Below are 13,750 nucleotides of genomic sequence, written 5' to 3' on the forward strand. Positions count from 1 at the left end.
AGCAAACTAACCTAAACACTTATCACAGAAAAGCATTTGCCCTCATGGAGCATACATCTTAATAGTTATACCCAAAGGCACAGAGGTAAATTTCTAAATATAGAGACAACAGAGATAGAAAATGAGGGAATCTTTGGGGTACAACTCAGAGTCATGCAAAAATATGTCTTCCTTCGAAAATGGAAACCTCTTTTAAAAGTTCTAAGTCTATACTAGTAATATCGTTTTTTTCTGAGTTCTCTACTATATAAGACAATGTGCTTGATTAATTAATTTGACAATAATAAACTTTCAGAGGTTTTTCTATATTGATCAGAGGATACCTCCATGTTTATTACTAGTCCAGATCCTTTCAGAGTTCAACTTTCCAAAAGACACTTTTTGTATAACAAAGGAATTACATTAATGTCTATGGTGGCCAGAGAACATGTGTTTGTTTATAATTAGTGAGAAAAGTGGTTGAGCAATATGAATATCAGAAAAGAACAATTTCAGACAAACACTACTATTGGGAATAAACGATATATTAAAAAATAACAAAATAAACTAATCGCCAGAAAGATACAGAACTTCCAAATCTCAAAATGTACAAAGCAAAAATCAACCAGGTTATAAAAAGAAGCTAGAAAATCCAAAATCATGATGAAAGATATTAGCATATTTCTCTAAAAATCTCATAATTCAGAGAAGAATAAAAGGAAATATGAGATTTGATGCAATAAACACAATCAAGTGAACATCTAAGGAAAAACTTTAATTCCAACAATTTGAGAATGTGCATTATTTTCAAGCACAAAATATAACTCCCACAAGGCCATAATTCCCGAAGATTGATAATGTAAGAATGTTTTCTGACTATAATAAACACAAATTTTAATATGTATATTCTAACATTCTTACATGCATAGGTTAGTGAAAAATCACAAGTTAATATTAATATGTCAAATATCCAAATCAATAAATTATAAAAAAGTAAAATCAAATAAAGTGCAGAGAAGAAAGTAACAAAGATTAGGACAGAAGTTAATGATACAGAAAGAAAGGAAATTTGTCTAGTTTCTATAATGTTCAAGAATAATGAAAGCTGGGTTGTTTTTTTTTAATCAAGTCAATAAACCTCTAGGAAGGTTGAGCAAAAATAAAAATGTAAAACAAGAAAGTAAACTAGCTACAGCAATTAAAACAGTGTCAGTATTGTTATAGGTATAAAAAATTAGACTTACACAAAAAACTAAAAAGACCCAGCAGGGACCCATGTATGTAGCAAACAAAAGCAGCTCAACAAATCAGTGCAGAGGGTGGTGAGACCAACAAGGAGTGGTGTTGGGAGTATTGATTGTATTGATGTAAAGAGCTATGCTGAGATCTTATCTCACTGCATACTCAAAAATCAATTCCAGATGAATTAAAGACTTTGATATGAAAAGCAAAATTTAAACAATTTTAAAATCATGCCAGTATTCATTTTGTATTTGAATCTCAGATAAGCAGCAAATAATGCTTTTGCTTTTATTATTCTTAATCAACCCATAATTATTGTACATACTTATGGGTACAGTCTGATATTTCAATTCATGTATTATAATGTATAATGATCTAATCAGGATAATTGCCATATCCATCACCTCAAACATTTATCACTGTTTTGTGTTGGGAACATTCAAAATCCTCTCTTTTAGGTATTTGAAAATATACAATTAATTGTTGTCAGTTAGATTCACCCTATATTACTATGGAACACTAAAACTTATTCCTCTAATCTACCTGTATTTTTGTATCTATTAACCAAATATTACACTTGACTATCTCCATTCTAGTTCCCCTCCCCACCCCAGTAAGCATTTGTTTTTGACCCCAGAGTAGTTATGGATTTCATAGTGTTAGCCACAAAGTAAAATCTGTAAAGAAAAAATTATAAATTAGATTACATTTAAATTAAAATTTTCTGAATGACAAAAGACACTATAAGCAAAATAAAAATGCAAACCAAGACTAAGAGAAAATATTAACAACTTACATCACTGACAAAAGGTTAATATCTGGCATGTATAAAGAATCTCTACAAACCATTAAAAAGTAAACAACAAAATACAAAAATGAGCGAATGATATGAATAGGCAATTCACATAGGAAGATAAAAGCATCACCATTTACACACAGACAAGTGTTTTATTTCATTAATATTAAATCAACATTAGATACATTTCACACCTATCCAAGTGGTCAGATTACAATGTCTGATAATGTCAAGTATTGGCAAGAATATTGGAATATGGTAACACTTGTTTATTGCTAGTAGGACATTTTTTTTTTTGGTTACTGCTCTTTGAAAAGTGACTTGGCAACATCTGGTAAATGTAAAGATGCTTAAATTCCTAGACCCCATCAATTCTTCTCTTAGAGATTCACAATGGAGAAACCCTCGTAGATGTTTACTGTAAGACAGTGCACGGATGTTTATTGCAGCATTGGTTTTAGTCCATGAATCTAAAATAACTTCTGATATTTGTACAGTGTTTGTGAGCAGTGAAAGTGAATAAATTAGATCTAGTAATCTAGTTATAAGGAAAGTATACCGTTCAATGAAGATAAAAAGAAACAGCATCAATAATCACATATTGGACACCATTCTATAAATATTAAAATCAGAACAAATTCTTATGTATTCATATACACATAGGCACACAAGTCAGAAAACATAGTAAGGGGGATGCACCGCTGAGGGGTAGTGGTTAGCTCTGGGTAAGGAAAGAGAGAGTGGAGTCTTGTCTAGTTGTTAAAATTACACTTCTGCCTTTATAATACAATACAATATAATACAGTGCACTGCAACACAATATAACTTTAATCATGTGCATTTCAATCAAGTTCTCATACAGAATATGAAATCCCATTTAGCCAGTTATCACAGCACTAATTTCTTAAAATGCAAACCCTATGACTCTGTACCTCTTAAAAACAGTGTTGCAATTGCACATATTAGACATATTTTTAAAGAAAGACAACACACCCTTAACTAGAAGCAGCTGCATTGACAAGCTATAATTTTGCTGCTATGAAATGAAAGGAAACTCACTTCTATTAGTTAGTATCCTTTTTTTGAAAAGGCAATAGAAAGTCCTCTTTAAATTTTTCCAAACCTGCATATTACACATCTTCAAAGATACAAGTTGAAGGCTGCTGAATTCTCTCTGAAACACGTGGTCATCATTTTGGGAACGCCTCCCAAGACCAACTTTGAGCGTTCTGACCGTGTTTCTCTAACCACCGTGGCTGGAAGAACATGGTCAGAGCAAGCCCCCACATCCAGTCCTGTTTGTCTCGGCACCCCATCTGCCACGTTCTTGGTGTGACCACGTGACAAAAGGCCTTTTCCTGCTTTCCTTTGTCTGTAAAGGGGACGGCTTTGCTGACCGTCGATCAGAGAAGATGGGAAGACCTGAAGAGCCGACTGAAGATCGCACAGCCTCTTCATCTCCCGCCTCGCCCGGGTACCCAAGATACTCTGATTTTATTCATGTTGGGCACTAGTGTGCACGATTCCCCAGGAGTCTCAGTTTTAAATTAAAATAATAATCATGAGGCCGCTGGGAGGTTGTGCATAAGTTAATACAGAAACAGGCTCCAAACCACAGATCTCTCCATAAGGCTATTAAAATCAACCACCCAAAGGCTGTGCTTCAGTGCTTTCAGACTAAGCCTTAATGAAAAAATGAATTTTTAAATAAAATATATTTGCGCTTGCCTGTTAAAAATATGAGTGAAATGTATTAAACGGACAGAAATTGAATGATGCACTTCTCCTTCCAATACAGACGGTGTCATGCACTGTCGTTTTAAATATTCAGAGCCAGCCATTCCTGCAAAACACTTCACAATAGATGGAACTGTTTGGGGAGAAAAATGTAATGGGTTTTAAGATTAGCATTAGAGAAAATAAAAGACAAGCAAGTAAATGTGACCTGTGTTTAAAATGCCCTTGCCCAAACCTCTCTTTTCTAGATAATGATGGTTTTAGAGCTAAGATGTATGACATAACCCAGCATCCGTTTTTTAAGAGGACAATTGCATTACTCGTCCTGGCCCAGTCGGTGTTGCTGTCTGTCAAGGTACTTCGTTTCACCCTAAGACTCTGAAAATGAATTCTGTATTCATTGCTACATCTGACAGTATCACAAGCTGCTACATGCATTCACGGTTGTGTTCTTGAATATAAAAACTAAAATTCACTGTCATGGCAAAGTGGGCAGAAGAGGGACAAGTCTGTATGTGTCCAGTGGACGTGGGCAAAGACTCGTGTGCTGTTTCTGTTGCAGTGGGACGTCGAGGACCCGGTGACCGTACCTTTGGCAACAATGTCGGTTGTTTTCACCTTCATCTTTGTTCTGGAGGTACCGTAATGAGTCAGCTAGCGCTGGGGGAATCTGTGCACAGTTTTAAAGTAAATCAGTGTCCCTCTTTGATGCACTTACTCTCCTGTCTCCATTCCATTGCCTTTGAAGCTTTGCCCTTAGGATATTTCCTTCTTAAGCTGTTCTGCTTAACTTGAACAAAGATGTCACTTTATCCATCAGATTTTTCTAACTACAGAAATGCTGCTCTCAATTGTTGTGTCAGCAATGGTCTGTTCAGTTATGCGAGTTCTAATATTTAGAGGGAATGGTACAAGCCACTATAATTCAGGCATTCAAATCGCAATGGAGTGTCAAAGCAAGCTGGCCCCTCCAAGGTTATTCTAACATGCGATTCATGTATCGCTTTCCGGGGCAATCTTCTTTGAAATACAAGCAGATTCTCATCTTGCCCTATACTGGTTGATGTTTTCCAAAATCTATGGTCTTTTGCTTAAGGAAGAAAAATGTCCCATGATCAGAACTAGTCATAAAACAAAGAGGGAAGAGTGTGGAGAATACAGATTTGCAAGCTACTTAGCTTCAAAAATAAAGTCATGTATCTTGGTAATAAACTCTTCTTTTTAGTTACTATGTTGTTTACCATTATTCTTTAAATAGATAGTACAACCCAGCATGGTGACTCCTATAATGCCAGCACTTTGGGAGGCTGAGGTGGGTGGATCACCTGAGGCCAGGAGTGTGAGACCAGCCTGGCCAACGTGGTAAAACCCCATCTCAACTAAAATACAAAAATTACCCAGGCATAGTTGCACCTGCCTATAATCCCAGCTACTTAGGAGGCTGAGGCAGGAGAACCACTTGAACCCAGGAGGCAGAGACTGCAATGAGCCAAGATTGCACCACTGCACTCCAGCCTGGATGACACAGCGAGACTCAGTCTCAAAACACAATGGAATGGAATGGAAACGAAAGGAAAGAAAAGGAAAAGAGAAGAGTGTAGGCACACAGCCTAAAGGAAACCTCAAAAGGCATTAAAGTCTTTGTCCCCTTTTCAATAAAAGAGATACTGTGTTCACATAAAAGAATTTTAAATTTTCTTCATTAAAAAATACACATAATACATCTCAACTTAATACATTTAAATATGAGCTGAACACTCTCTCTGTTTATTTTCTTCTTTATTTTTTCTGCAGGTTACCATGAAGATCATAGCAATGTCACCTGCTGGCTTCTGGCAAAGCAGAAGAAACCGGTACGATCTCCTGGTGACATCTCTTGGCGTCGTATGGGTGGTACTTCACTTTGCCCTCCTGGTAAGTACAGAAGTCAAGTTGATTTCAGCTGATTATTTCAGTGTGGTTTAGTTCTGCTCAGTCCTGTTTCCAGTCTCATTTTACCCCACATCAACCTGCTCTGAAGCATTAGATGGACCTCCCTAAAGCCCAGCTTTGACTGTAACGTGCTTGTGCCTACACGTGCACACTCGCACACTCCTCACGCAGGCAAAACCTGGCCCCTCAAAGCCCTAGATGGTGCAAGCTAGAAAGAGAAGGACCTTCCAGATCTTCTGCTTTAGCCCCCTCATTTTACTGCAACAGATTGAGAACTGTCCACATTCACATGACAAGCTAGTACCAGAAGACTACAACCCTGGTTTCTGAGCTGAAATGTAGCATCCATTCCTCTTCATTATAATCAGTATTTCACGATGCAGTTCTCAAGTTCTGCTGCTGCTTCATTGTCTATGAGACATTTAGCTTCCATGTCTCTAAATCATATGATTCTCTATCTCTATAACTGTGTTTCCAAGATTTTACCTAAAGTGCCTTCACCCTCCATTCAGTCTGAGTTCTCACTCAAAATCTGTAGTTATGGGTGTACTGGACTGTAATCTAGAGCCATATTGTCCAGTGAAAATAAAATGTGGCCACAGATATCACTTAAAATTTTCTAGGAGCCACAGTAAAAAAAATAAAATAAAATAACAATTTAATAATTATATTTTCTTTTATTTTTTTTATTTTTTATTTTTTATTGCATTTTAGGTTTTGGGGTACATGTGAAGAACATGCAAGATTGTTGCATAGGTACACACATGGCAGTGTGGTTTTCTGCCTTCCGTCCCCTCGCCTGTATCTGTCATTTCTCCCCATGCTATCTCTTCCCACCTCCCCAGCCCCCCGTCCCTCCGCCATTTCCCCCCAACGGACCCCAGTGTTTAGTGCTCCCCTCCCTGTGTCCATGCGTTCTCATTTTTCAACACCCGCCTATGAGTGAGAACATGCGGTGTTTGATTTTCAAAATGCCAAAAGCAATGGCAACAAAAGCCAAAATAGACAAATGGGACCTAATCAAACTCCACAGCTTCTGCACGGCAAAAGAAACAGTAGAGTGAATCGGCAACCAACAGAATGGGAATAATTATATTTTCTAAACTCCTATATCCAAAGTAGAAGTATTTTCATTTGTAAGCAGTATAAGATTATTGAGATAAGTTGCATCCTTGTGTCTGTGTATGACGTCTTTGGCTGAGTGTGTATTTTACACTTACAGCATATCTTCATTTAAATCACCACATTTCAAGTGCTCAGTAACCCACATGTGGTTCCATGTGGCTGGTGGCTACCATGTTGGGCAGCACAGTCTAAAAGACACAGGTCCTAGTCTAGGCGCCACCATTTTCCAGCTTTAACCAATTTATTTGCCTTCAGTGATCCTTTGTTTCCTCCTCCGAACAGGGGATACAAGTTCATAATCCACCTATTCCCTCTGGCATTACGAAGATCAAGTGAGATCGTATATTTAAGGTTTTCTGGAACTATAGAGATTATACAAGCCTTTAGGCATTATTGTAATTACCTTTTTGTTGTTGTGGTTAGTCATTCTTGATCTCACCCCAAGGAATATTATCAGATTTTCCCTGTTTCCTTCTGTCCGTTCTCCCATCCCCTTAATGTTAGAGACAGGCAGGGGAAGAGCCATAACATGTGGAACCCATGTAAGCATCCTAAAGGGCTTGACTTGGTATAAGATGCTGTGCTCAAGAACGTAGAAAGCGTCCTTATTAAACCAGGGGTTGCCTTCAGCATCTGGGGCTGTAATGAAGCCTAGGTGAGCTCTCAGTCACCCTGAAGTATTTTCTCAGCAATAAAAGCTGGGCTTTAGGGAGGTCCATCTAACATCTTAGAGCAGGTTGATGTGGAGTAAAATGAGACTGGAAACAGGACTGAGCAGAACTGAATCAAACTGAAAGCATGTAATAAGCAAATAAAGACAGTTGCTGCTCTTGTGACCCTTATAGCTTGGAAAAGTAGATACGCAGTCATCAAGTGCTCACAGATCTGTGAGTATAACGACTGTGATGAGGGAGATGAAGGAGAGCCGGTGTTCCTGTGGCTACTTAGATAATAATGGGAGATGGCTTCATCAGAGAAGTCTTGGAAGGCATCCCCATGGGAGTGATGGCTCATCCTGTAGGATGAGGGGAGGACATTTCCAGCAGCCGTCCCTGTGATGGGAAGATGGCAGAGCTGGAAGAAGGACAGATATATATAGTACCAGCATAGCACAAGGTTTGGATGGATAAGAAGGTGTCAGACCTCTCAGAACCTTGCAGTCCAGGTGAAGTATTCAGGTCCTCATCCTAGAAGCTATCGGTTGTCATTTCTTCCAAAACATAAAGAGGAAATGTGTCTGCAATAGATCTTAGGCTAACATGGAAAGCAGAGGCAGCAAGGTCCATGTTTTTCCTTTCTCCAGATAAAATGTGTGTTAGTCCCTTCTCACAGTGCCATGAAGAAATACCCAAAACTGGATAATTAATAAAGGAAAGATGTTTAATTGACTCACAGTTCCGCATGGCTGGGGAGGTCTCAGAAAACTTGCAATCGTGGTGAAAGGGGAAGCAAATACATCCTCCACGTGGTGGCAGGAAGAAGGATGTGACCAGTGAAAGGGGGTGCCCCTTATAAAACCGTCAGATAACATGAGACTTAACACTATCACAAGAACAGGATGAGGGAAACCACCCCCATGACTCAATCACCTCCTCCTGGTCCCTCCCATGATATATGGGAATTATGGGAACTACAATTCAAGATGAGATTTGGGTGGGAACACAGTCAAACAATATCAAAATGCAACCTAAAGCTACTCAGTCCTAGCAAAAGTCAAGTAGACTCCCCAATCCCAGGTGATCCTAGAGAGGAATCCTTAAACCCAAAAGACAAACTGCCTTCTTTCTCCAAGAACCTCTTTGGTCTTGGAAGGATGCTCATTCTCCATTGTATTTTGCAGTGGACTATTGGGAGGGAAAGTTCCTTATCCAAAGATGCTATGTGCACACATTCATGTGCTTGGACCTCACCAAGGATCTCGCTGGACTCCCTTCACGGGGCCCATCTGTGACTGTCATCATTTGGCTAGGCAAGCCTCCTGGAGAGTAATCACACTCTGGCATCAGCTGAACATTGAGGCTGTTATTGCAGTTATAGCTGGTGCGATCTTTGTTTCTCAAATGAAGTCTTCTTATTCATAAAGTGCAGTCATCTCTTCCTGCTAATCATACCCTCAAAGAGAGAGCTGGATGTGTTCCTGAGCAGGGAGGACGTCTCTGAAATCAGCTTAGAGCAATGAGTGTGTGTCTGTTTTTCAGGGGTGTCTAGAATCTGACTTCTGGCAATCTTTTCCACCATCAGCCCTTCCTCTTTTGCAGGATTCCCTTATCTCCTATGTCACTTGACCTTCCTATGTTGTACTGTTATCCTGTGTTTTTCACACCCTATCTGCAAAAGAGCTGGTCACCATTTTATGTAAAAATAAGTTTCGAAATACAGAATTTAGCTGAGTAAAACAGAACCCGAAGTTTCATTTGAGATTGAATTTTAAATCTAATATTTATTCATGAGTTTTTGCAGTGACCTTTTCAGCACCTTTTTCAGATAACTTTCTTATAAGAATTTACCCATATTAATTATTCAGTATACTTCACAGAAGACTTAAAATAAAAAATGAAACTGTAGCAAGATCTTTTGTGCAAATTGTGAGAGGCTGTCTTCTGCTTAAATTTCAGAATGCATATACCTACATGATGGGGGCTTGCGTGATTGTATTTAGATTTTTCTCTATCTGTGGAAAGCACGTAAGTACCTTGTGAGGAAACCTATCAAAGGTTATATATGCGTTAAAGGATGGTGATTAATTGATTACAGCCTTACCCTGGGGTGTTGAGATGTAGTCACAAATTACTAGACATAAGATTAACAAGTATTAAATATTAAATGAATCAGTAGCTTAGTTACCTTTTGATGTGTTTCCTGCCATTTATGTTGCTTATTCTTTTTATCCAAAAATTAAAGATATCAGTCATGAAAACAAAAACCAATATTCTTTCTTAATGCATCTTTATTTTTATTTTCAATAAAGTAACTTTACTTCAAAGCAAAAGAATCTTTAATGAATTAATTTTTATGTTCCATGTTTCCAGTTTTTATTTATTTTTTGATGGGGTCTCACTCTGTCACCAGGCTGGAGTGCAGTGGCCTGATCTCAGCCCACTGCAGTCTTTGCCTCCCTAGTTCAAGCGATTCTCCTGCCTCAGCCTCCTGAGTCTGGAATTACAGGTGCAGGCCACTACATCAGGCAAATTTTTGTATTTTTAGTAGAGATGGGGTTTCACCATGTTGGCTAGGTTGGGGTTCCAGGTTTTTTATATTCTTCGTTAATGTTCATGGGTATATTCCACATATATTTTTCATTTTTTACAATACTGTTTCCACTTTTATTACAAATGTCATTTCATATATACATTCCATAGATACACATAACCAATATATTTAACATTTGATAGTTTAGTATTATACCATTGTTTAGGTTTATTTCTGTGGTCTGTGGAAGAAACCTGAGTTTACTTGCTATCAGTCAAAAATACATACCCCTTATCATAGAGAATTGAGCAGGAGAAGAGAAAATGGAAGGTGAAAAAGCTTAGATTGTTACTCTTACTAATTTGTCTGAAGAGACTGAACTGTTTGAAGAGAGAATAAAATTCACCCAATGCCTGGTGGGTTTTGAAGAATACTCAGATTTAATACCTAATAGAAAGCAACTTGCAAATGATGTAATTGACAGTCACTCTTGAGCCAATCCGATTAAAGATTAGTTGCTACCCAGGCCTTCCATAGCATAATGGATCTTAATGGATTGAATATTGTCTGTCTGTGTCTGTCTCTCTCTCTTCTTCTCCCTCTCCCCCTTCCCTCCCCTTTCCCCTCCTTCCCTCTCCCTCCCTCTCCTTCCCTCCCCCTCCCTCTCCTTCCCTCCCCCATTCCCTCCCCCTCCCTCTCCTTTCCTCCCCCTCCCTCTCCTTTCCTCCCCCTCCCTCTCCTTTCCTCCCCCTCCCTCTCCTTCCCCCCTTCCCTCCCCTTTCCTCCCCTTCCCTCCCTCTCCCTCTCCTTCCCTCCCCCTCCCTCTCCTTCCCTCCCCCTCCCTCTTCTTCCCTCCCCCTCCCTCTCCTTCCCTCCCCTTCCCTCCCCTTCCCTCTCCTTCCCTCCCCTTCCCTCTCCTTCCCTCCCCCTCCTTCCTCCCCTTCCCTCCCCCTCCCTCTCCTTCCTCCCCTTCCCTCCCCCTCCCTCTCCTTCCTCCCCTTCCCTCCCCCTCCCTCCCCTTCCCTCTCCTTCCCTCTCCTTCCCTCTCCTTCTCTCTCCTTCTCTCTCCTTCCCTCCCCTTCTCTCTCCTTCCCTCTCCTTCTCTCTCCTTCCCTCTCCTTCCCTCTCCTTCCCTATACTTCTCTCCCCTTCCCTCTCCTTCCCTCTCCTTCCCTCTCCTTCTCTCTCCTTCCCTCTCCTTCTCTGTCTCCCCTCTTCCCACCCATGGTCCACAGGTGACACTGAAGATGCTCCTCCTAACAGTGGTGGTCAGCATGTACAAGAGCTTCTTTATCATAGTAGGCATGTTCCTCTTGCTGCTGTGTTACGCTTTTGCTGGAGTTGTTTTATTTGGTACTGTGAAATATGGGGAGAACATTAACAGGTTGGTGTATATTTATCTTTCTAATCATCTATCAAGCAAACTCTTCAGTAATACAATTTTAAATAAACAAACTTTTTTGTCTATTAAAGTCTAGGAAAGGGAAAAGGGATGCAATCAGTTGGAAATTAAAATAAAATAGCCAAGTTTTAAATGACATTTTTCCAGTTGAAACAGGTCTTCAACTGAAAAGTCTTTCTTTCAAAACCCTAAAAAATTTAGAAATAAAATAAAAAGAATCCATAATTCTACCAACACTCAGTAATCAACACCCCCAATTCCAGAACTTTTCCTATCTACGTATTGCCAAAAAATGATATATTATTTTTATATGGAACAATTTTAAGGTAACTTTGGGTTCTATTCTCAGAAAAATATGGGAATTTAGGACCACCCTCCCAAATGGTTGTAATATGTGAAAAGCAGTTTTCAAGATGTGTCTAAATTTTATAGATGCGTCTCATAGTTGTTTTTTTTTTTTAAGTCCTGAGACAACAACAAAGTTTATACCGATGTGTTTGGTTGTAGGAATTGTTATTTGATACATGGCTGCCCCACCTTTTATAGCATCGTCCAAGTGAAAGAAGGGATCACTTAGTTGCCAAGGCTTGCCTACTTAGTCATTCAAGATGAATGGCAATAAATTAGTGGTCATGCTAGAGTTGGGTGTTCAGACAGCTGTCCTTGGAGGCAAGTAGAAATGATAAACTAGTAAGATATGACCTTTGGAAAAGGTAACTTAGCAACCAAATTTGCTACTACCTCCACTTTCTTTGGTGGTGACAAATCATGCTATTTCATGACAAACACTTCTATTCACATTCTGTTATTTTTTTCCCTTAAATTAGGCATGCAAATTTTTCTTCAGCTGGCAAAGCTATTACCGTACTGTTCCGAATAGTCACAGGTGAAGACTGGAACAAGATTATGCATGACTGTATGGTAAATATCTCTCATCCTAACAATGCTTAGACTTAGAATCAAAATGAAACTCTTGTGACACAATGTTGGCAGGGTCATCCTTGTTAGCGTCAAGACTTTGTGTATGAAATATAAATCCTGACACTTCAGTCCCTAAAATTGCATTATTATACATTCCAGTGTGTGAATATTTAAGTCAAAACATTCAATTAACCGAACTTAAGCTACTGTAGTTCCATTCAGCAGATACGCATTCTGTGAATGTGTTCTTTCCCTCCCATCTTTAATATTTTGGTAATCAAAGTCAAACAGGAAGACCTTTAATTTAAGGTATTCAATGGATATTCACTGCCCCTCAGATATATGCTAGGTACTAGGTCTTCAACAACTCCAAGACATGCTCCAGGAGCCTACCTCAAGGGCTTTGAGCTACTTCTTCCTTCATACTATATACTTTATACTCCCTCCCTACTGTATCCTGCCTGCTCTAAGCATCATCCTCCTGGTCTCAGTTTCAACATCCATTCCTTCAGGTCTTTTGCCTGAAGCTAAGACAGCCAGCTATATGTTCTTGCGCTGCTCTATATTTCTCCTTTGTAATAAGTATCACAACTGTAGTGAATTATTAGCATACTTTCATTTATTTTATCTATCTCTTATTATAAGACAAAAACCAATGCTGACTTAAACAATTTCTACAGTGATGGAAATCTACACTGTCCAGTTCAGGAGCCACTAGCCATATGTGGTTATGGAGCACTTCAAATGTGACTGACACAACTGAGGAACTGCATTTTAGATTTAAGTTTATATTATTACATTTCAATTAACATACAGTTAAATTTACATGGCTACATGGAGCTAGTGGTCACCATATTGGACTGTGCAGCACTCAACTATCAGCAGGAAGAAGAGACAGGGCCTATGTCTTTCTTACCAGTCTCTCCCCAAACTTGGTACAAACCCAGCACAGAGTAGGAGCTCTAAGATTTTATGAATAAATTAACAGGGACAGAATTTGCCAAATCAAGTAGAACACAAGGCAAAACGTAATGAATCTTAAATAAAAATACAAACATAATGCTGGGATTATAGAAGAAAGAGCTAGTTTCTCTGGCTGAAAGAAACCAGAAAGTTCTCTCAGAGGTGTTGGCATTTCACTGAGCCTGTAAACAATGAGAGTTTTGATAACCTAAGTCTTGTGCTATTCCATAGCATTCCATAACAGTGTTCCACGAGTGGGGATTACTCCTTACACAATCTGAGTGTGAATTTGCTACGTCCAGGCACACCTTGTTTTACTGTGCATCACTTACTGCTTTTTGCAGACATTGAATTTTTACAAATTGAAGGTTTATGGCAATCTTGTGTCAAGCAGGTCTATCAGGGCCATTTTTTCAACAGCATGTGTTTGCTCACTTTCTGGTTCTGTATCACATTTTGGTAAT

At 39.0% G+C, this 13,750-nt stretch overlaps 1 protein-coding gene across 5 annotated transcripts in view; it reads left to right on the forward strand.

The window, feature by feature from the left end:
• Positions 1-13,750, forward strand: part of NALCN (sodium leak channel, non-selective) — a 374,466-nt gene that overhangs the window by 339,086 nt on the left and 21,630 nt on the right. For all 5 annotated transcript variants that reach the window (XM_039473391.2, XM_039473390.2, XM_074387470.1 and 2 more), the window contains 7 exons: positions 3,398-3,491; positions 4,003-4,109; positions 4,317-4,391; positions 5,549-5,668; positions 9,427-9,495; positions 11,236-11,384; positions 12,230-12,323. In XM_039473391.2, the coding sequence (XP_039329325.1) occupies positions 3,398-3,491; positions 4,003-4,109; positions 4,317-4,391; positions 5,549-5,668; positions 9,427-9,495; positions 11,236-11,384; positions 12,230-12,323 (708 nt within the window). The remainder of the gene's footprint in view (positions 1-3,397; positions 3,492-4,002; positions 4,110-4,316; positions 4,392-5,548; positions 5,669-9,426; positions 9,496-11,235; positions 11,385-12,229; positions 12,324-13,750) is intronic.

This window comes from Saimiri boliviensis, chromosome 16 (assembly GCF_048565385.1).
Source record: "Saimiri boliviensis isolate mSaiBol1 chromosome 16, mSaiBol1.pri, whole genome shotgun sequence".
NCBI lineage: Eukaryota > Metazoa > Chordata > Mammalia > Primates > Cebidae > Saimiri > Saimiri boliviensis.